The 25,055-nt window shown below is 33.9% G+C and overlaps 1 protein-coding gene across 2 annotated transcripts in view; it reads right to left on the bottom strand.

The window, feature by feature from the left end:
- LOC140442012 (sodium channel protein 60E-like) overlaps window positions 1-25,055 on the bottom strand; it is a 285,972-nt gene that overhangs the window by 68,094 nt on the left and 192,823 nt on the right. For both annotated transcript variants that reach the window (XM_072533045.1, XM_072533046.1), the window contains exons 17-19: window positions 22,670-22,791; window positions 18,276-18,438; window positions 9,463-9,742 (exon numbers count right to left, since the gene is read on the bottom strand). In XM_072533045.1, the coding sequence (XP_072389146.1) occupies window positions 9,463-9,742; window positions 18,276-18,438; window positions 22,670-22,791 (565 nt within the window). The remainder of the gene's footprint in view (window positions 1-9,462; window positions 9,743-18,275; window positions 18,439-22,669; window positions 22,792-25,055) is intronic.

The following is a 25,055-nucleotide window of genomic DNA, read 5'->3' as shown; positions in this document are numbered from 1 at the left end:
TAGAATTCATGATCGGAACGTAATTTCGGCTACATTTCACCCCTTCTGGCGCGTGATTTCGGATGACTAATTTCATTTAATATTTGCCAGACACCAAGACATTTAATATTTGGGCTAAATTTAATATCGGGATTGTATTTAGCGGAAAATTTTACATTTAAAATGTATTTTTGGATATTGTTTTGAGCATCTAGAGCCCGCTATGCAAGAAATAGTGTATTTTTTTCTGATAAATGGCTTTGGCAGAGCCAATTAGCCAGACTTGTTTGTGTTTATTGTTAAAATCGACTGAATTTTAATTATTATTGATTGCAGATTCATAGTCAAAATTTTCTTGTTATCAGTTATCAATGTTAGTAGTACTACTACTACTAGTTATATACCTAATATTTTTATGGATATATTTTTATTTTGTTTTTTTATTCTTTTATTATTTTCTTGTTTTTTTTGTTTTCTTTTTTTTTGTTTTTTTTGTTTTGGTGCTTTTTTGTTTTTTTTTTTTGGTTTTTTGCTTTTTTTTTGTTCTTTTTTTGGATTTATTTTTTTTGTTTTTTTTTCTATTTCTATTTTTTTAACTCTTTTGTTTTTTTTTTTAATTTGTGGTATACTTTTTTTTTGTTTTTTTTTTCAAACCATATTAACAGATTATGCCTATATACTATTTACAACTTATATTTACATATTTTAACATGTTTGTAAATGCAATGAAGAATTTCCATATTATTTGAAAATATTAAACGATTAAGGTTTGTTGGAAAACAACACTTAGAATTTATTAATTCCTTATAAAATTCGTTTATATTAATAATTTGTAAATCATATTCTAATATAATATGTGTTAGATCGCCTATTTTGCCACAAGTACAATTGGGAGTATTTGATAAGCCGATTCCATGCATATAGGATGGCGTAAGAGCATGATTTGCTCCCAGCCGATTAATGGTCTTTATAAAATGTCGATTAGATTCTGTGTAGAACCATCTTATTGAGGGTATCCTAGTGTTACAATGATAAAAGTTTAAGCCAGTGTTACATTCTCTGTAATGTAAATGCCAATTATTTTTAAGTTTTTGTCTACTAACGGTGTCAATATCTGTCGCTGGAATTAAATTTCTGTTTACTTTTTCTCCAAGAATATATGCTGATTTAGCCAAATTGTCAACGACCTCATTGCCTTTTATTCCCAAATGGCCCTTGATCCATGTAATTATTACATTTAAAAGAAATAGTGTTAAAATACGGGAAACAATTTTTTTCTTAGAAAAAATTTAATTATCCATATATACCGCTATTTTGGACCTAGAAGGCTGAAATTTGGTGAATAATCATATTTTATAGTACAGTATACGTCTGTAAAATTGAAGATAAATCGAGATGGGTCACTCGACCACCTTTGCATAGTTTACGTGGAGTTACCCTTACCCTGGCTGAAAAAGTCATAATTTAAAAATATATATTTTTATTTTATTTAAATATATTGTCTTTATTCCTTATGTTCAAAATATTGAAAATTTTTGCACGTTTTTTCAACTTTAAATAAACAAACCTCATCATTCAGGTTTAAATACCGTCTAGCTCAATGTCTTAAATATACGTACAGACCAAAATGTTTTCGTTGTAATTTTTTCTCTTCTCAAATCACGATATTTCTTACCACCCTATTTAACAAATAAAATAATCCTCGAAAATTTCCAAGAAAATAGTCCTCCTGTCCTGTGCATAAAGAAACTTTACAGGTCCTTGGCGGTAGTGGCACAATTTACATTGATTGTGAATAAAACTTTGTCTATTCAGCAAGATATTTCCATTAGTTTTAAGTTTCAAAGTTTGTACAAAGTAAAAGTGTAGAATTCAAGTTTTAGTTTTATGGTTCTTCACAAATAAAGAATGCTTTTAAAGCAGTAAAAATCATTATTTAAATATACGATAATTACAATTATTTATGTATTGTTTTTTTATAAAGTGTATAATAAATTTATTAAAGTGCATATTTGTTTATTTCTCATTCTAAATCAATTTATTCACGAATGCATAAAAATAAAAGAACACCATAAATTCTTTAAATAACAAATTGAAGTTAATAGCATACAAAATTTCAATGTAAAATCAATAATGTTTAAATTGTTTTTATTTATTTATGCTTTTGTTAGTAATCAGTGTTGCCACACCTAACCCTTATGCAAGCTTCAATATTCAATATACACTTTGTTTGAGAATACGCAGCAATCTTCCACCGGGAGGCCAATGACAAAGTAGTTAATAACGAGCTTTGTGATTGGCCGGCTAAAGTAACAATCTATGTCGTAATTGGTCATTTTGACGACAGGAAGTCTGTAGTCACTCTACTGTTAGTAGAACTAAATCAACGTACCTGCAAGCTGTTAAAATTGGTTATACTAGAATTAAACTAGTTTTTTCGTAATTCCTCCCCGGAATATGAGACTTTCTCCTTTATATCTGCGAACAGATCTGAAAGTTTCCGTTCATGCTTGTCTTCCTCGCCCTCTAAGTATACGAATTCATCGGTCATCTTATTTTTTACAAATCCTGGTTTCGTCTAAAAATATTACATTTTGCTAATTTCCAATGTTCCAGTTTTGGTGTTGAAGAAACCAATTTAGGCGATCATCCTTGGATAACTCGAGAACCCTTAACTGTTTACTGCTGTGTAGCCTTTGGACACAAAAACTTTTTCCTATCGTTTTAACTAAATCATTTACACTTGTAGCTTCCAAAAGTTGCATTTGGAGCTGCGGTTGAGAAATTGGTCTCTTCTAGGTACTTGGACAATAAAACGATCGTGGCGAGCCGTTACTTTTTAGCGACTTTGTCTTGGTCTATTCCTAGTGCTTCATTACATATAATTTGGAACTGGTCTATATGACTTGCTAGCCCATCCATTTCATTATTTATGGTTCAATTTCATTTTCCCTCTAGCTGTTTCGTTTTTTATTCTTTCTGTTGTTTCGATGACTTCGTTTTTCTCTATTCTCCATGTTCTGTTCTCTTTTATAAATTTTTATAATCTCTCGTAGTATTCTTTGTATTTTTAACTTTCTTAGGTAGGTATATATCGTTATTTTGTATATTTATCATTGCCATTATCATCATCACCATTATTAGGCCCGGACTCTGTAGTAACGTAGCTTTCTTCCTCGTAGTTAAAGAGCGTAGAATAATAAAAAAAAATCAAGCAGGTGACAATAGTGACCACGAAGAAGAACTACTAAGAAGAAACATTAATAAGCTGAAAAAAACTTAAGGTTTTGCGTGAAATAGTTTTTAATTAAGATAAGTAAAATAAGTCTTTTGGCGTTTTTACGTTTAATAAGTCAGTGCCATATGTAAGGAGGATAGAAGAGGGTAGTAAATATTTTCGTAATTATTGTCTTTTTTTACAATTTTTTTTAACATTTTCAATTTGTGTTTTTATAAGCTATTAAAATATATGTACTCTAGCCTTATCCAATACAAAAAACTCAGCTACTGGCCCTGATGATATCCATCTAATTTTTCCCAAATATCTCCATAAAGAAACTACAAATAAATAATTGTGTAACCTTATCTTGCCCCGACAAGAATTTCCTTTCAAATGGAGGGAATCCATTACATTTCCTATAAAAAAAGCAATCCCTTTTCCATCTCTCCAAACTCGTTTAGGTCAATCTTTCTAACATGTACCCTTTGCACATTATTGAAAAAAATGACCAACAAGCGATTAATCTTAGATGGGCTGGACACATTGCTAGGATGTCAGATCACGAATACACGAAGAGATTAACATTTTCAAAACCAGAGGGCATAAGAAGCAGGGGACGACCACGAATGAGATGGATTGATGATGTGGAAGAAGACCTACAGATTCTAGGGGTTAGAAGATGGAGGGAAGTTGCCAGGAATCGACAGGAGTGGCGACTTCTTTGTGAGCAGGCCAAGATCCACAACGGATTGTCGAGCCACTTATGATGATGATGAAGCGATTAATCTGGTATCTAGAAAAAAACAATATCCTTAACCCTGCTGAATCATATTTTAGACCTAATCGAAGCACCACTGATAATTTAGTTATCCTGCAAACAGATATAGCAAATGATATGGCCTCCAATCAAGACGTAATCGCAATAATTTTTGACATAGAAAGTGCTTTCGATACAACATCGATACGTCATGTTATCCTTAAAAAACTGGTAGAAAATAATCTTTCGGGCAACTAGAAATTTCAAAATCACAGTTAACGGAGTGTTATCCGACAACTATGCCACTGAAAATGGTGTACCCCAGGGTTCTAGTTTGAGATCCACCCTCTTTCTACTAGCCATCAATGGTATTTGCTCTCATATTAAATCTCCCGTTAAATTTGCCCTATACGTAGACGACCTTATTGTATACTGCTAAGAAAAATCCACATGTACAACCTTATCTTTATTACAAAATTCTGTCGAGTCCCTTACTACATGTTCCGAGAAAACTGGCTTTAGATTCTTTTCCAATAAATCCAAAATAATTAAATTCACCAGGAGTTACAACAGCGCAGAAATACCCAAAATAACATTAAACGGAGTAAATTTAGAGTTAATTGATCATTACAAGTTTTTAGGACTAATTGTCGATAACAAACTCACCTGGCGTCGTCATATCGATGAAATAAAAGGCAACTGTTTAAGCAGAATGAATTTGTTAAAGACATTGTCCCACCATCAACGGGGTGCCGATGACAGTGTACTACTCAAAATATATCGAGCTATAATCCGATTCAAATTACACTATGGTTGAATAGTTTACTTGTCCTCATCCAATAATTTATTACAATCGTTAAACTCTGTTTCCAACACTACTCTCCGAATACGATTATGACCATTTTGATCCAGTCCCTCTGAAAGTCTCTATTGTGAATCTCATGAACTTCCCCTTTACCTTCGGAGGCAGTAACTACTCCTATCTTATGCTAGCAGAATTTCATCGAATCGGACTAACCCTGTAATTAATCGACTCGCAAATTCGTCCAGATGTATACTTTCAATCCCATAGATCCTACAACCCTTGTGCCAAAACACAAAATTATCTCAAATACCTGGATCTATTAAATCAAAATCCCCATGGTCTAGAACACCTTCTTTTACAAACACTTCTCTTTGTAAATTCATTAAGCAACAAACAAATATTATCATTTTTCGACAAGCTTTCAAGGATATTGTGAATACATCCCATTGTGATAAGGTGCTTTATACTGATACATTCCGAAACGCAGATGGAGTTGGCTGTTCTGTCATTACAGTTGATACAGTATTAGAACAATACCGAATATTCAACGAATATAGCAGTTTTTAGAAGAACTCTTTCAGTATTTCAAAAGCTCTCGTTTGACAATCAGCAAGTGTAGCTTTGTACACCGATTCCTTATCAGAAATTCATTCGTTAGAAAATATTTTAATCAACATCACCTAGTGCACAAAATACAAGAATCGATCCATGTCCAAACTTTCCGAGGGACTTCAATTACAATAATATGGGTGTCTTCTCATATCGGCAAAGAAGCATCTACATCCAACTTACCCATCTACAACATACAGCTCCAAGAAGATACAAAATTAAAATTCAGAAGGAATATCCAAGGCAAGTAGCAGGAACTTTAAATCATCAAAGACACAAAAGCTCAAAGAAATACAACCTAATGTTAACAGCTATTTATCCCTAGCATCTCTGAAGAGAAAAGAGAAGATCATCATCTTAGTACTACAGCCCTTAGAGGGCCTGGACCTTCTCAAGCTTTCTATGCCATTCTGTTCTGTCTCTTGCGTGCATTTTCCAGTTGCCGACTGCGATCTTCTCGTAAAGGAAATGATCCTAAACCGGCTTCTTACTAGAATACCGTAGGTGAGACTGAAACAGTTAGAGGGCTACGGTACTGCGATGCGGAAAGCAAGTAGGAAACTACCGCATTATATTCCTCAGGACATCCGTCCGTAGATTTTTTCTTGTCATGTTGGAAGAAACAAAACAAACGGCCCCTAGTCCCGGGCAGGCCTTAAATGGCCAAGGGGTGCGAAGAATCTCCCGGTTTCAACTTGATAAGACAATCAAAATTGCTACGTGAAATGTTAGAAGCTTATTTGCAGCAGGCAAACTACAAAATCTAATTCAGGAAATGAACAGAATTAACATCGATATTCTCGGCATAAGCGAATTGCGATGGGAAGGCACAGGCATGATCAATACTACTGGTAAAACCCTTTACTACTCATGCAGTGATAGCACAGACCCTCACCACAGACATGGGGTGGGAGTTCTGATAAGCGAAAATTTGCGCGCCTCCGTGAAGAACTTTGTCCCGATCTCCGAAAGAGTCATACTTATTCAGTTGCATGGAAAAGTTAACATAAATATTATACAAGTCTACGCCCCTACAGCAGACAAGCCAGAAGAAGAACTAGAGCGATTTTATCAACAGCTAGACGAAGCCTTAAAGGTGACTAAGAATCACGAAATTAACATCGTATTAGGAGACTTCAACGCAAAAGTTGGGGAAGGAGCTGTAGATCACGTAGTTGGAAAATATGGTCTTGGTCAGAGAAACGACAGAGGGGACAGATTGATACAGTACTGTCAAGACAAAGATCTAGTCATAACGAATACTTGGTATAAGTTACCACCCAGGAGGCTTTACACATGGAAGTCGCCTTTAGACGGACATCAGGGCATTATAAGGAACCAAATAGATTATGTGACAATTAATAGAAGGTACAGGAATGCTATTACTAAGGTATCTGCATTACCTGGAGCAGACATAGGATCCGACCACAATCCCTTAGTAGCAAATATCAAACTGAGGCTCGCTACAGCTAAAAGAAAACACCAGAAGGCATCAGTAAACATTAGAAAACTCAAAAACAATGAAACAAATGAAGCGTACACAGAGGAAATAAACAATAGGTTCTCTAATATGGCAACTGAGAATGATGTTGAAAAGTCATGGACCACCATAAAAGAATCATTTGATGAGTTGAACAACACTTTTCTACTCGAGAGTAAAAGAACTACCAAGAATGAGTGGATGACAGAAGAAATATTAGAGATGATGGAACAACGCAGGCAGTGTAAGATCAGGCAGGACGAAGTAGGGTACCGAAATATACACAGTCAAATTCGTAAAGAAATTATAGCGGCGAAGGAGATCTGGATGACTACACTTTGCGCCGAGGCTGAAAGCCTATATAAACTCGGCGACAGCTTCAATGTTCACAAGAAAATTAAGGAAATTGCTGGTGTCTTCAAGAAAAAACAAGTCACTGGTATACATAATGACCAAAATGAATTATTAACGGACCCTAGCGATATACTTAATACTTGGAAAATGTACACAGCCAATTTGTTCAATGATGACAGAACACAAAAACCACCACAACTGGGAGACCATTTGTATGGCCCAAGTATTTTAAAAGCTGAAATTGTACACGCTATCAAACTATTAAAAAGTAACAAAACCCCAGGACCAGATGATATGTACGCAGAAACAATCAAGTTACTTAATGAAGAAAACCTAGACATTATTGTCAAGCTCTTTAACGACATCTACGATACGGGCCAGATTCCAAAAGATTGGCTTCGATCTACATTTATCGCCCTACCAAAAACACCACGTGCGAACTTCTGCAAGGACCACCGACTAATAAGCCTAATGAGTCACTTTTTGAAACTTTTCCTGAGAATACTTCACACTAGATTGTTTAAGAAATGTGAAGAGGTCAGTGGATGGAGTCAGTTTGGTTTCAAAAATGGACTTGGCACGAGAGAGGCGATCTTTAGTATGCAAACATTGATACAGAATTGTTTAGATCAAAGAAAGGATGTTTTTATCTGTTTCATCGATTACGAGAAAGCATTCGATAATGTAAAACATGAATTGATGATAAAATACCTACAAGAGTTGGGATTGGATGCAAAGGATATAAGAATCATTGCCAATCTGTATTGGAATCAGACAGCAACAGTACGTCTTCAAAATTCCAACGAAACAGAAGATTTCTCCATTAAAAAAGGAGTAAGGCAAGGTTGTATACTGTCTCCAATGCTGTTCAATTTATACGTAGAAAAAGCCTTCGCAGAAGCAGTGGAAGACTCTAATAAGGGTATTAAAGTTAACGGCATATTTATTAATAACATCAGGTATGCCGATGATACAGCCATAGTGGCAGATAACATCGAAGATCTTCAGTGCCTTTTGAATGATCTAACTCTTGCAAGTGAAGCTCGGGATTTGAAAATAAATATCAAGAAGACAAAATCAATGATTATAAGTAGAAATGATTACCCCAATGAAATAAAGAGCAGAGTTGAACAAGCCAGAAATGCTTTTTTGAGGCTTCGTAAGTTTCTGACTGATCGCAAATTGGACTTCAACCTCCGATACAAGATGCTTAAGTGTTACGTGTGGCCTGTTCTCCTGTACGGAATGGAAGCATGGACGTTAAAGGCCAGTTCCATTAACAAACTTGAAGTGTTCGAAATGTGGTGCCTGCGTCGAATGCTCAGAATATCATGGACGGACAGGGTCAGAAATGAGAAAGAACTCAGAAGAGCGGGCTTACAGGATAGGAAACTTTTTAATTATGTAAAAAGTAAGAAGACTGCATACTTGGGGCACATTATACGAGGAGAACGATACACTTTTCAGCAACTGATACTCGAAGGGAAAATAGAGGGTAGGAGAGGTCTCGGACGTAAAAAAATGTCATGGCTGCGCAATATTCGACAATGGACAGGAATCCACAGCTATGAAATGCTTCGCAATGCTGCTAAAAACAGAATTATTAAATCCAGAATATTTAACATCTCACCTGACAAGACGATGTACGGTGGACGCCTACGCAGAAATACATGGCACCTTAAGAAGAAGAAGAAGAGAAAAGAGAAGATAGCAATGCGAAAATTGGGGATAGGACACACAGGTTTGACACACGTTTATACATACATGACACAGGTCTATAGGACATAAGATGACACGGTCATCTTATGTCCTATAGACCAACAGTTATGCTCCCACTGCAACGATATTCCTATTACCGTCAAGCACATCCTCACAAAATATTAACACTAGCAAGCCACTCGCATTGCCAACAATATAACCCACAGTTTAAAAGAACTTTTGAACTGTTCAAGCCGACTCAAGAGCCTAGACTTCTTAAAGACTACACAGTTGTATAACAAAATATAATTTACATAATATTGTTAATATTTACTATTGTAAAATCTGTATCATAATTCTGTAGATACTATTAAAAAACCTTTGCTCCCGTGTCAATGACCAAATACGTCGAAACACGTTAATTCGAAATATAAAAATATGTAAGTAATTTGCGCAAAATTACTACTGATAAACATTAATTTGTATTTAAAATACTGGTAACATTAATAAAACATAACAAAGTTAAAACAATTTTCGTAAACCTTTTCGAAATAACTTACTTTTCGTAAAAATTAGTTGGGAAACAATCTGGGGGCACTCTTGGCGGTTTCTTTTTCCCAAACCCCGGAAAATTGCCCATACCATCGACATATTGTCCTTTAGAGTTTCTCCTACCACCCACAGTTAATTCGTCTACGTAGGACACTAAAGTTTGCCAGGGCTTATCGCCACCATCTAATGGATTATCCGAGGATTTTTGTTTAGGAGTTCGATTGGCTTCGCTTTCTGAGTCGACTGAAGTGCATTGGTTGCTACATGGATTTATTAGACTAGTTTCTTCTGAAAATAAAAAAAAATAATTTAATTGAAACGTTCTGTTGTAAAGTGTATGCGGATAACTAATGCTTATACAAAGTGTTGCATGTTTAGATAACATTTATAAAATGTAAAAAACAAATAAATATATAAAAAAAAGTAAAAAAGTAAACAATAAAAACAGAGTAAACAACTAGTAACTAAGTTTCTAACATTTCATTATTAACTGTCAAGCAATACAATGGTTTTAAATATAGATACTAACCCTATCTTGTGTAAATAGAAAACTTAAAACAAATTGAGGTCAAACCAGTACCAATAAAATACACATACACACACACACACCTACACACACACACACACACACACTCACACACACAAGATTACCGCCCGTGAAAAAAAATTTTAATAACAATCAAAGTTCAAGCCAAGCCATTTCGCTTGGGCATTAGAAATAGCAGAGGAGAAACGTCTCCTACAGTTTTCCAGTAAAAACAATGTAGTGATAAGAAATACACTTTATAAACACCACCCGATAAGGCCATCAACGTGTCCAAACTAGTCCAAACACAGGGTAATATGTATGTATGAGTAACATACAAATGAGTATGTAACAAATCGGTTACATACTCGTGCAGAAAATATAGAAAACCTCGATAAAAAACGTTCGAGATAGGCCTGGAGCATACTATGAAGAAACTTCAGTCTTAAACTCCACACAACTAGAAAAATACATTAGACAAAACAGCTAATGGTAAATAATGCAGAAGAATTCCAAAGGAAACTGATAAACAAGGAAAAATCACAAATATTAAAATAACACAATCCTATAACTAAAATACAGCGCTTCTTCTTCTCTTCTTCTTCTAATGGCGCTACAACCCTTTGTGAGTCTTGGCCTGCTTAACAATGTTCTTCCATTCTGCCCTGTCGGATACTTTCCTTCGCCACTGCCTGATTTTTTTTTAAGATCCCTCTCTACGTCGTCTATCCATCTTTTACGGGGCCTTCCTCTTGTTCTTTTTCCTTGGGGCTTCCATCTCTGTACTACTTTTACAGCTCGATTATCTGGCATTCTTTCTAGGTGACCAAGCCAGTTTAGTCTTTGTGACTTTACAAATCTGACAATATCTGCGTTCTGCATTAGTTCATCCAGCTCGTGGTTCATTTTAATTCTCCACGAACTATCGCTGCATTGGGTTGGTCCAAATATCTTCCTTAGTATTTTGCGCTCAAATATTCTCAGTTGATTTTCATCAGTGGTTGAGAGGGTCCACGTTTCACATCCATATGTGACCACTGGTCTAATTACTGTTTTGTAGATTCTCAGCTTAGACTCACGATTTAGTAACTTACTTTTCATTAAGTCTTTGTATGCATAAAAGCACTTATTACCGCTAAGAATCCGTGCTTGTATTTCTTGACTGATGTTGTTGTTGTCATTTATTATTGAGCCTAGGTAGGGAAAAGTGGAGGCACATTTGTAGGTATGGTTGTCTACCTTCAGATTCTTATGTTCATTCGATTTTGTGCACTCCATATATTTTGTTTTGCTTTCATTTATATATAGACCAAACGTAGCAGCTTCTCGTTTCAGTTCTATAACTTTTTCGCTTAATACCCTTTTGTTGCGGCTTATTATGGCAACATCATCCGCATATGCGCATATTTGCATAGATCTTGTATTAATACAGCCGTTTATATCCAGTTTTCTTACAACAGCTTCTAAAGTTAGATTAAAAAGTGTTGTTGATAAGGCATCCCCTTGTCTAACTCCATTTTCAATATCAAAGGCCTGCGTCATATCTCCATCTATTCTCACCATAGCTTTGGAACCCTCCAGAGTCATTCGTATAAGCGCTATCAAGTTTATTTTTAAAGATGTTAACACTAGTTGCATCAAAATACAGCGCTATCAAGTTTATTTTTAAAGATGTTAACACTAGTTGCTGATATGGTGTCTTGATCCAAATTGTTCCAGATATTAAATATTCTATTTGGCAAGAAGTTCGTCCTAGACCTTGCATTAGTTTGTTACCTCTTTAATTTGTAACGATAGCCTCTTTCGTCATGATTTAAAGTGAATATGGTGTTTAGCTTCACAAAATTATGTTTTAAAATACGGAAGGACATAAGTTTACTAACAGAGATTAGAGATATACGTGTGAAACATTTACGGAAGTAAAAGGGCTATGAGAGTTCGGCGTATTTCCCCATGTTAAACCCCATAAGAAATCGCTAACGTTCATTCTGGTAATTTTTGACGCTTTTTGTGGTGGATGCGCGACGGCTCGTCAGATCGTGACGTGCAAGGTATCGTCGGAAAGGGGAGGGAGTAACGAATACGTTAACACAAAAAACAAAGATCGAATAAATATGTTTTAAATATGTCCGTTTTAGATCGAGAGTTAAATAAGTGTATGGAAAAATATTTAGTGCACATTAAAATATTTTGTTTTTATTATTCTTATTATTTTTAGCATATGACCTTATTTAGTCCTTTGTTTGTCTTCTATAATTTTCCTACGGTAAAAATGGCTATATTCATATTTTTATGTCAAACCTGACAACCACTTACAATTATATTACCGCACGCCTGTGGAAAAATTATTAATTATCTCAAAACGCTCGAGTTAAGAGCTTTTTAAAGATTAACTTCTTGAAATTTATCTAATTTAACGCGTATTTCATAAAGGGTGCAAACGAGCTTTTGTAAATTTCAAACGATCGGGCATTTAAGTAGAATCGCACCTCGCGATTAACTAAAGAAGTGAGTAAGACTTCGTGGCACAAGCACCTACCATTGAACGGGTGAAAATATCATTAACTCCCATTTGCCGTCGAAGAATTTTTTACTACACGTGACTCTACGCTAAGACTTTCACGCTTCTCTTTCTATCTGACATCTACAATATTCAAACGGGATAGCTGTTGTGCTACTCCTAATTTATGAGTTATGCTAATCGATTTTTCTATTTAATTTTTACAGCTTTTCTTAATTAAACAGCTAATTTCTATATTTTGTACATTAACAATAAGTGAGGAACGATACATTTCTCTGTTGTTGAGAACTTCTAAATTACTTTTAGAACCATTTTTACTGGTGCGCATATCGAATACGTCCTATATAGTTTTCAAGATAATCCTGTTCATATTCATTGTTCAAATTACATTTAGTAAGATGGGCTTATGTGAAATCATTCTGATAATTTTTTTTATAAATATTTAATGCCGAACCTTAACTTGATCTCTGTAGCAAAAATTAAATATTAACTTTATTGAAATTAGAAGAAAGTAAACAAAACTTTATTAATTTATTTCGACTGCTTTCGACTGAAAACAATTATTTTCTGTTGAAATTACTCCTAACCTTAACAAAGTTCAATTTATTTTACACATTAAATTAGACACCAAAAACTTTAATTAAGGAAACTGTGGGAATGTACTGGAAAATACAAACCAGATGTATCTAAATTATGTTTTAGTTCGAAGCAGATTCTTTGTAATCAATTTATGTTTAGACGGGACTAAAATCGTAATGCTAAAACAATACATTATATGATAAAAGTGATTTTATTATGTAGACAACGTAGATAAAAATACCTAAAGCCTATTAAAACAGTTAATTTATTAGTAATTTTTTGAAAAAAGAGTTATTATAATATCTATTAAGATATTAGGATATAATTGTGAAATTTTCCACAATAATTTTTTGTGAGTTTTTTATTGATATACAAAGACAAAAGTCCCAATGGATAAATATAAAAATATTCAAAATAAATATAAAATTGTTTAAAACGTTTCTGGTCCGGTACTGATCAGACCATCATCAGTAATATATGAAAGTAAATAATTCCACTAACCCATTAGGTACTACGGTGCCATATATGATCCAGTGAACAACGATCTTTTCATCGTGGCTTACAGCGCTTAAAGGGTGACCTTCGGAACCTTAGTAGACGTTTTTATGTCTGTTAGTATGAACCTGAGTTGCACGCGAAAGCAAAATACATTTGAAAATTATTTGTTGTTGTGATTGTATGTTGAGAGTTCCTCTTTGTTTTGACTATGTTTTGAAATGTGTTCTAATACAAGGTAGGTTATTATTTTACCAGTACATATTAAAAATCTGTGTAAAATTTTGGTTCATGTGATAAGTTGATAACATTAATGCATGTAAAAAAGGAGCATTATATATATCCAGTGTTTATACATTTTGTGTTTTTGTCCATGTCACTTATACGGCATGCTAGTCTTTTACAGTACGCAATTGTTAAATCTACAGAAATGTTTTAATTTTTTGTTACAGACTGACAGTCCAAGAGATTGCAGATCTCATTGAGTCAGAAAAATTTTGAGAGAATTTTTGAAAATAAAACAGTTGATCGGTTTAATATAGAACCCCCGGAAAACCGAGAAGAATCTGACGAAGATTCCGAAGATGAATCTGGTGGTGGACTAGGCAATTTATTAGACAAGCAATTACAAGCTTCTGCAGAAATAGTATTCAATAGTGGAGAACTAATTGGTACTGATAATTATGAAAATACTGAAGATATTGTACATAAAGACTCTATTGAACGTAATACCCTACTTTGCACAAAATCTGGTAAATATAAAAAAAATAAAAAAATTGTAAACTGGTTGAAAAATCGTGACTTACCCGAGATTATAAAAAACCCATCCGGTATGGATATAAAGTCTGGTGTTTCAATTCCAAAAACGGTTGCCTTTTTAATTTTGAAGTTAATCAGGGAAATATGCCAAATTCGAATCAAGAGCACCAAGAAAAATTTGCTGAAGCAACAGCTCCGTTATTGCATCTTATCGTAGAGATGCTCAAGAAAACAATATTTTTAAAATACCATTTTTATTTTGATAACCTATTCACATCCATCGATATTCTTTATTATTTAAAAAAAATGGTTATGAAGCAACAGGGACAGTTAGAGAAAATAGACTAACAAAGAATTGTCCACTCCGGACAGTAAAACAGTTAAAAAAGATACTTAGAGGTACTTATGACTATGTCGTAACCACAGATCAACAATTAATGGTTACACTTCTTCTTCTTCTTCTTCTCGTAGCACTACAGCCCGGGGTGGGTTTTGGCTGACTGCACAACTTGCTTCCATCTTGAACGGTCGTCCATAATAGTTGGGTCAGTGGGCAGCCCCATTGTTCTTAGATCTGACCATATATTGTCTCTCCATCGCATTCGTGGACGTCCTAAGGGTCTTCTTCCTGTGGGGGCTTCCTCCCATATTAATTTGGCAAGGCGGTTATTAGGGAGTCTATGGACATGGCCAGCCCATCTAAGACGTTGGGATTTAATGTCTTGGACTTTATAACTCGCTCTATACATCTGCTTGACCTCAGCATTTGTTCTCATTCGGTATTGGTTGCTATTATTGTCGTGATAAGGCCCAAAGATTCTTCTGAGGATTTTCCTCTCAAAACATCTTTTCCTCTCCTAAGTTTTCTTTCAGTTTTTTTGGCCAGGGTCCACGTCTCACACCCATACATGAGCATCGGTCTAATCACCGTTTTATATATTCTAATCTTTGATGTTCGTGTTAGGCTTTTAGATTTAACAGTATTGTGGAGGCTGTACATACATCTGTTTGCTGCCTGAATTATTCCTTTAATCTCTTCTCCGCGATAACGTTATCTGCAGTGATTGTTGCTTCGAGATATTTAAAACTCTCCACTCTTTCAAAGTTATATGGGTCTATTGTCACATTTTGCCCTATTCTATCTCGTCCCTTTTGTCTGTTGATGCACATGTATTTGGTAATGGTTACACGCTAGATGGATAATTCTGTAGTTACCGTAAGATTAACTGTTCATGGAGTTTCTCCAGTATAAAATGCTACTCATTGACTGAAAAAAAGAAAATAGGGGTTCCTAAACCTAATTGTATTGGAAACTACAATGCATTTATGGATGGTACTGATCAAATGGATCCGAATACAAATATTTAATAGAGTTGGAAGTAGAGGCAAGAAATGGTAGTTGCCTACCTTTACTTGACTACTAGATACATCTATCCAAAATTCGTGGATAATAAATATATAGAAAACATTACCCAAGTGCATCCCAATTGAATTTTCGAAGAGACATAGCACAAGTGTATTTAAAAAGGTTTCAAAGCCTACCTAGAGCTGATGGACGACCATCCACATATTCACTTGAAAGTCGGATTATTGTTGATATTAGGTACGATTACAGTCATCACTATGTTGAATATGTTTAGAAATATAAAAGAATACGTTGTGTTATCTGTGTAAAATTAAAGCTTTCTGAGTAGTTTTCATATTTTCATAATTTTTGTAAAATTAACAATAAAAATACATATTTTCAAATATTTGTATATATTTGTATATATTTGTATACAAAAAACATCTACAAAAAAGGAGATAGAAAGAATTGTTCAAACTACAGGGGGCTAAGTGTCATAAATTCACTCTCAAGACTGTATGGAAAAATAATAAAAAACAAAATTGAAAAAGAGATGACAGATGTTGAAGAACAGAATGGCTTTCGTGCAGGCAGATCCTGTATGGACAGTATATTCTCTCTAAAGCAAGTTATCGAGAAAAGATTACCTTTCACCCACAACCTTTCAACTCATATAGTCTTTATAGATCTGACAAAGGCATACGATAGTGTACCACTTTTAATGCTTTGGGTAGCAATGGAAAAACAAGGAATAAGCAAAAAAAATATACAAGCAGTACAACAACTCTACAAAAATATGACGGCAAACATTAAAACTGGAAATAGATTAACTAGAGAAATTCCTATTAGTAAGGGCCTAAAGCAAGGCTGCTGCATAGCACCTACACTCTTCAAAATATATCTAAATGAGGCACTCTCAGTGTGGAGAAGAAAGTGCTGCAATATGGGCATCCTAATCGGAGATGATAGATTGTACACGATACACTTCGCTGACGACCAAGCCATTCTAGCTGAAGACGAGAGTGATGTAGGCTACATGCTTAGAAAACTGGAAGATGAGTATATCAAATGGGGCCTCACAATTAATATACAAGAAACTGAGTACTTAGTTGTAGGAGAAAAACCTGAAAGCCTACAAATCGGAATGGGAACTATAAAACCAACAGACAATTTCAAATACTACTACTACTACTATCGGTTTACAGCGTTCTCCGACGCCTTCCGACTCCTAACCGCCATTCTTCTCTATTCAGCCATAGGCCTGGAGGGATTTTTCTTTCCTCTAGTTCTTTTTCAATTCCCTCTCTCCAGCTTTTTCTCGGCCTTCCTCTTTTCCTTCTTCCTTGTGGTGTCCACGTCAAAATCTGTTTTGGAATCCTGTCATCTGGCATTCTCTGTACATGGCCGTACCATATTAACTGTTTTGTTTTTATGTCATCAACCATTGTATGCTTGACTCCCATCATTTCACGTATTCTCTCATTTGGTATCCGATACCAAATTTCAAATACTTGGGAGTCCAAATACCATCAAAAGCAGGAAGTAGCGAAGAAATACACTCCAGGATTGGCCAAGCAAGATCAGCCACCAGACAGCTACACGGACTATTATGGAATAAAAAAATAACAAAAGAAAATAAAAGAAGAATCTATAAAACAATAATAGAAAGTATTGGGCTGTACGGCGCCGAACTCTGGGAAATAAACCAAAGAAACAAATCAAAAATTAAGGCCATGGAAATGAACTACTGGAGACGATGTTGCCAGCTCACTAGACTTGATAGGGTGAGAAACGAAGATATTCGGAGAGAAATGGAAATCGATCTAGACATAATAGACACAATCGAAGCCAAAAGACTTAACTGGTATGGACACCTTCAGAGAATGCCTGAAAATAGATGGCCAAAAAAAAATAGAAGAATGGACTCCGCCAACTAGAAGAAAACGAGGTAGACCAAGACGATCCTGGAGAGACGATGTAGACAATGCAATGACCGCCAGAGATTTAACAACTGAAGATTGCTTCGACAGAAAACGCTGGAAATTAGGATGCGAGAAGCGGCGCCAGCTGTAGAAGACTCGCTTGTTATATATATATATATATATATATATATATATATATATATATATATATATATATATATATATATATATATCAAATATTTGTTTACTTTAGTAGTATAGGGGACTACTGTGCCATTATATGCTACATGGTGTAATATTGTTCTTACCAGACAGGTATTTAAAATATTAGTTATGTACAATATAATGGGTTAATTTAATGCAAAGGGGCAAAATTGTGACTATTAATAAAAAATATGTGGTATAATCACCTACCTAAAGAATTTAAAAATAGTTACTTACAAAATGGTATAAAAACTTTTAAGTTTATTTATAATGTTAAATAAACTTAAAATTAAATGAGACCTATTATTATAACGTAAGACATGCACATTTTATTATAAAAATAAAGTATTTTAAATGACTGGTAAACCAGATAATGTCCAACTTTAGTACAATATCTAATTATTGAAGTATTTACGCACTAAAAAAAATCACAAAATAAGCATTGTTAATTATATTTAAAAAAATCTTACCTTTACTGCTATTTGTTGTTCCCAATCCTGAAGACATATTTTGCAGAAGCTTAGGATCTCGCCTTTTCTTTTTTGTGCTTCCAGGTGTACTGTTTTCTTCTGATGTTACACTGGCATACAATTTTGAAGTTCTGTTACTCCTCTCGCCATCTGGATCTTTTTCCTTGAAATAATTGTAATTGTTAATATCTACTATATTTTGCAACTATTTAATTAAATAAAAGAAGATTTATTAAGGGGTAATATGAGTAAAAGAACTTTTATTAAGAAGTGTAGAGTTTCACGACCGATAGTTCCCTCAACTACTTATGATCTTCTTCTGTCAATTGGCTTCTGAAATTTTGGAACCCTGAACCAGCTTAAACAGATCTAGTTGACTCGTACTATATGTTTTTAGAGTCACTTGGTTGGTTTTTTACAGCCGCGTGCGATCTAATGCCATGCAGTCATGCAAGATATCGTTTCAGGTTCTTTGCTACAAATTCTACAGCTAAAAGAAAGACAGGAAGTCTTTATAGAACAATCTCGTTGTTTCAAGATGTCCCTTAACTGGCGTCCAAGTGACACATATATCGATTTGTTTCTTTATAGAAAAATATACGAAAAAATAATTTTTTCCACAAAACTTTTAGAACTTGCTAGTGATATTACTTATTTTACGTTTTCATGTTTTGATTATTACAGCTAGTTTCAAATGCAATGTCGAGCAGTTCTACAAAATATTTTATCGCGTAAAAAATAGAAACAACCATGCAGTGACTTTGCAACATTAAATAATAAGAAGAATATTTTATATTTGAAATCGCAAAATATTGTTTTACTCAGTTAAATAGATGATAATTGTTTTTACAAAGATTGGTTTATCATTAAAAATTGTAATTATATTTGTCATTAGTTGTCATCAATTTCCGGAATATGCTACTGTTGAGTATTCATACTACAAAAACGTTTTTAAAGAAGATCTTGTATTATTATTTGGAAGACCTCAGGTAGACACATGTTGTGTGTGTGAGGAGCTTGCAATGGAAATAAATAGTACCCATTTGAACCAAAAATCAAAGAGAGTTGCAGCCGCCGAAAAAATGATTCATCCACGTCGAGCTAAAAAATTTTCTACTCAAATGAAATTTATTTAAGAAATGACCGAGTCCAACAAGAAAATTGAAGTTACTTCTATAGATTTTATGCAGAACCTTCTACTACCACAAATTCTGGTGCAAGATGTTTACTATTTTCGCTAGGCAACAGTGAACGTTTTTTGTATTAACAATAATAAAAGAGGAAAAGCAACTTTTTTCCTGCATCATGAGGGTAAGGATACGAAGGAACCAAATGAAGTTTGCTTATTTCTAATAAGGTAGGTATCTGTGGAGCGCAAAATAAAAACCACACTGTGTTATGGTTTTTTCCGCTTTGAACATCATGATATCGATCAAAAAATTTAAGACCATTAAGCATTATTTTTCTATTAGAGATCATTTCTTCCTACCCTATGATAGGGATTTTGCGGTTATTAAAAGAAAAACTAGAAAAGTAGATTGTTTATACACCATAGAAGAATACGGACAGCTGATAAAAACTTGATATAAAAATAACCGCTTTAATGCGGTATTGGTCAATGCTGAAGACGCAATTACAAAAGTTGGTCGCCAGAGTACTACAAAAAAACCATGTTCTCCGCGGAATCCAGTGGCAAAAATATTCCAAGGAATCAGAAGGTTCAACTAAAAATAAGCCAATTCATGCATTTTCATCACTCCTACGAGAACTCAAACTGGTTGTAGCACACCCATTTATTAACGGATTAGTCAATCACACCTTCAGGCTTAACAATAATAAAAAAATACACTAATATTGCCTGAATCATTGGCGTATCCCAGTGGAAAGATTTCGATTAATTATAAGAAGATTCTTGGTCTACAAAAACTACAAAGTTGTATACCGGATGTAGAAAATATCCAAGAATATTATAACAAACACACAACGACCAATAATATATATAAAAAAGATCAGTGATCACACTTTTTGTTTTTTTTTTAAGTTATAATAATATTTTATATATAAATAATATAAATTACAGTACTATGTGTATCTTGTTTCATTTTAATTCAATATAAAGTTTAGTCTCAGGTGACGCTGAACAATTTATTTGAGAAAGTCAATCAAGTTTGAGCATATATACAGTAAAGTGTAGAGCTACATGTAGAGCTTATTCTTAATAAAAAGGAAAAGACAGTTAAGATTTGATTTCACGTACAGGGCGCTTGCGCATCCGCTTATACGTATTTCGGCCCAATAGGCCTCATCAGAACGGCTTTCGCAATCGCTCTGAACGTGAAATAAATGTCTTAGGAAGCAACTCTAACATGGCTTCGTATAGATGCAATGTAGCGACATCTGATAATAAAATCGTAGACTAATTTTCTAAACCAAATTCAAGAATTCCGCTTTAATCTGTGCCTTCTAAGAATTGCAAGACAAAACAGACGTTGATAAAGATGTTAAGAGAGACATGGGGAATCTAAAAATTGCATTCCACAACATATTTCCTCAACTAAGCAAAATTCTTAGCGAATTGGCTTCTAGTACTCGTACAGAGTATATCGAAATAAAAAAGAAAATAATAGCTTTTAAATTTGAAATTTAAAAGCTACTTTCAAATTTTTAAATTCTTATCTGTAAAATGGACTATAGTACATTTGAAAATGATTGATAGCACAAATTTTCAACATACTACCAATTTATTTCAATTCTTGTCTTAAGTTCCGTAGTCATTTTAATCAACATATGATATTACGTAATCTCTACAGGTACAAAGTATTTACACTTTTCAAAAAGGAGAGGGTTAATGTATAAGCCCTCAACTTTCTTAAAAATTGTGAATCATTTTAGTTACTATTAACAGGTTCTGTTTGTAATCTTATGTGATTATAACAGAATAGAATAGAATTGTTAGTTCTGTAATAACAAGCAATATTAATAAGTAATCTTGTATAGTAAAAATGTTACAAACGCCTAATTTAACTCCTGTCAAATTAAAGTGTCATTTAACCGTGACAATGAAAACTTTAGTGCTAAATGTACATGATGTTCTTGTTCATAAACATTTTACAAGTACTGCACTTAAAACGTCAACAAGAAGAAGACTCATTCATATAGAAGATACTCTAAAACAATCGATTCGTTAAAAGTTCATTAATTTTATTAACAACAAAAGATTTCTACTTTGGATAAACTTTTAGTAGACATAAACGAAGACGAATCTTAAGCAAACATTAAAAGAGATAAATTGTAGAAAACTTTACGTGAATTAGGATTAGTTCATTAGAGTAACAATAAATCTGCGTTCATAGAGGAAGAATAAATTATTTGTTGGAGGATGCAATATTTAAGGAAAATTCGAAAATTAAGGAGAGAAGGAAAAATAATTTTTATTTAGATGAAACATGAATAAACGAAAGGCATTTTATAAAAAAAGTTTGGCAAGATAAACTAGTTACAAATGCTTATCAGGTATTTATAGAAGGTAAAACGTTTTTTCTGCATTGACCAATCTTGTATTTAGGCCTTTGCTTTAAAATGTGTGCTATCAATCATTTTCAAATGTACTATAACTCATATGGTTGTCAAGTTTTGGGAATGCCACTTGTCGGTAATTACCTCATAAGCACAAAATTCTTTTAAAAGATCGACTATTTGAGGCTTTTAAATAATTTATTGCATTTTAAACTGAATATGCATACCCAATACAAAAGTTTTAATTTATTACGGTCTTTCCGTAAAGAATTAATCTCGACCACCTACTTAATAGGTTTGGTCCATTCCGAGAGAACTGCGCAGCACGCAGCAGTTAACAAGTACTCGAGATGATAAGAATGGTCTAGCGTCGAAGAGGTCACTACTTCTCGCTGAACGCGTCTACCGACATCAGCATCCCAACGCAAAACCACAAAACCGCAAAACCAGAGGCTGCCTGGTTTATCTTTCTATCATATACAGTATTCAAATGGCTACAAAAAACGAGTTTTTTAAATCGACAATAATTTATGAGTTATGCCAATCAATTGATAATTTTATTCACAATCACATCTTTTATTTTTCATTTATTATTTTAATCAATTAACCAGGTAATTTTAATACTTTCATTCATAATTTTATTTTTCATTTATTATTTTAATTAACTAACCAGGTAATTTCAATACTTTCTACTTTAAACAGAAATATTATCAAAAATTTCATAAAAAATTTGCGTTTTTTATGAAATTTAGTAAAAAGCCATTTTCAGCTAATTATTTACGAATATTTTAAATTTTTGACATCTATTAATTATTATTAAATTCTTAGGGTCACCTTAAGGATCTTCTGTATACCTAGATCTAATATACATTATTCACCTGATATTCCGGTGGATCGTAACTTATTATGGAAATAGGTCTGTTCATCGCTTCTTGATAACTTCGCTTGTCTCTTGGGAATCCGACGATCGTTTGTTGGGCTGGGTTTGAAGCTTTCTCAGCTGTAAGCATTAATTTGAATTAGATAATAATGTGGAAGGGAGTGACATAAAATTGGTTTAAAAATACTTTTGAAATTTGAATATAATTTTTAGTCCAACGGCACATACCCAAAAAGATGCATATAAAAACCGTGTAATCAATTATTGAGATCATTTGAAGCAAAAACCTAAATAATTTATTTGTACGAATGGTAGACAATTTGTTATTAACAATTTTTTGCAACATACAAAGTAAAAATAGGTATTGCAAACACTTTTTATAGGTAAATTTGGCAAAAATTAACACATTTTCCTCTCGCAATTTTTTAAAGCAAGAGCAAGAATTATGAGCGATTTAAGTGCAAAATCAGACCAAAAGTTATTAATTTTTTTGAAGAAATATATTTGTTTTGTGAAATAATGTCTGATCACACTAAAATACTTGATGAAATAATCGATGATGACTTAAAATAAACTAATTTATTCATTATTTTTTTTATATTTTTTAACTTTATTTAAAATTGTTATTGTAACATTAGAAATCCTAAGATTTCCTACTTGGCAAAACTAATTATTTTTATAATTATTGTACTATGACGGGAGAGATTTAATTTCGATTCAGAGCCTCTCATATGACGCTCTGATACACCTCCTCCTCTATGTTTTTGTCCTTGGTACGGTCAGTGAACCTTTTTTATATATGGGAATAAACGTGAGTTTACCCCAGTTATTTGGCTACTTTCTGGAATTCCAGATCTCTTTGCTAATTCTAAGCATTACTTCCGTCCCTAATTCTCTTATTTCGTTGAGTGTTTCGACTGCTTTTCTGAATTTTAGCTTTTTAATTGCTGCCTCAATTTCTGATTTCAATATTTGAGGTTTTTTTTCTTGACTTCTTTTCTCTGTGTTATTATCTGAGTCGTTGTTAGAGACTAGTATTTTGCAATATTGTTTCCACACCTCTGCGATACCGTCTGGATTTGTTATTTGGTATTTCCACTATTGTGGTATTTCCACTATTATCTTTGTTGACTAGATAGACTAGATACTTGACTTTTGAAAAAAGGTCCCTAGATTCTTGGCGGTCAGCATGTTTATCTAGTTGTACACATATGTTTTTAATATAATTATTTTTTCCCTTCTGCACAAGTGTTTTATAGTTGTATTTATGGTGCATATCTCTATTTCTTTTTGTTTTGAATTTGATGTACCATTTTGTTCTTTCTTCTACAATATTTAGAGTCTTTTAGACATTCAATGTTTTTTACTAGCTGTTATGTCTTTGGGATTAGTATTGTTGATGGCTTCAGTGATCCATTTCTTTGTGTATTCCCACGTTTTGTCAGGATCTCCGGTAGTCACTTGTAGGTCAGTTTCTGATAATCTGCTTCTGCTTTTCTAAACTTTTCCGGGTGTTTTGAAATCAATTTTTGTCTTGTATTTGTGATTGTTTTACTGTATAACTTAATGCAAAATTCTGCTTGTAACATTTTGTGGTCCGAATCACAGCCTGCAAATGGTTTTGTCTTCACGTTGATTATTGAGCTCCTCCAGCGTTTAGTGACAAGAATATAATCCATTTGGTTCTTGTATCGTCCTCCAGGCGAAGACCATGTTGATAATCTCCGCGGATGATGATTAAACATTGTGTTAACTATACTAAGATCCATATCGATGACAAATTGAAGGAGCCCTTCACCTCGTTCATTTTGCTCGCCTAAGCCATGCTCACCTATCGTTCCTTTCAAATGGTCATCGATTTTATTTTTTCCTATTGTTGCATTCCAATCTCCTATTATCATCTTCTTCTTCTTCTTCTAATGGCGCTACAACCCTTTGTGAGTCTTGGCCTGCTTAACAATGTTCTTCCATTCTGCCCTGTCGGATACTTTCCTTCGCCACTGCCTGATGTTCATGGTTTTAAGATCCCTCTCTACGTCGTCTATCCATCTTTTACGGGGCCTTCCTCTTGTTCTGTTTCCTTGGGGCTTCCATCTCTGGACTACTTTTACAGCTCGATTATCTGGCATTCTTTCTAGGTGACCAAGACAGTTTAGTCTTTGTGATTTTACAAATCTGACAATATCTGCGCTCTGCATTAGTTCATCCAGCTCGTGGTTCATTTTAATTCTCCACGAACTATCGCTGCATTGGGTTGGTCCAAATATCTTCCTTAGTATTTTTCGCTCAAATATTCTCAGTTGATTTTCATCAGTGGTTGGGAGGGTCCACGTTTCACATCCATATGTGACCACTGGTCTAATTACTGTTTTGTAGATTCTCAG

The sequence above is a fragment of the Diabrotica undecimpunctata genome, chromosome 5, assembly GCF_040954645.1.
Source record: "Diabrotica undecimpunctata isolate CICGRU chromosome 5, icDiaUnde3, whole genome shotgun sequence".
Lineage (NCBI taxonomy): Eukaryota > Metazoa > Arthropoda > Insecta > Coleoptera > Chrysomelidae > Diabrotica > Diabrotica undecimpunctata.
The sequence above is the reverse complement of the archived record's forward strand: the minus strand, read 5'-3'. Positions and strand labels throughout refer to the sequence as shown.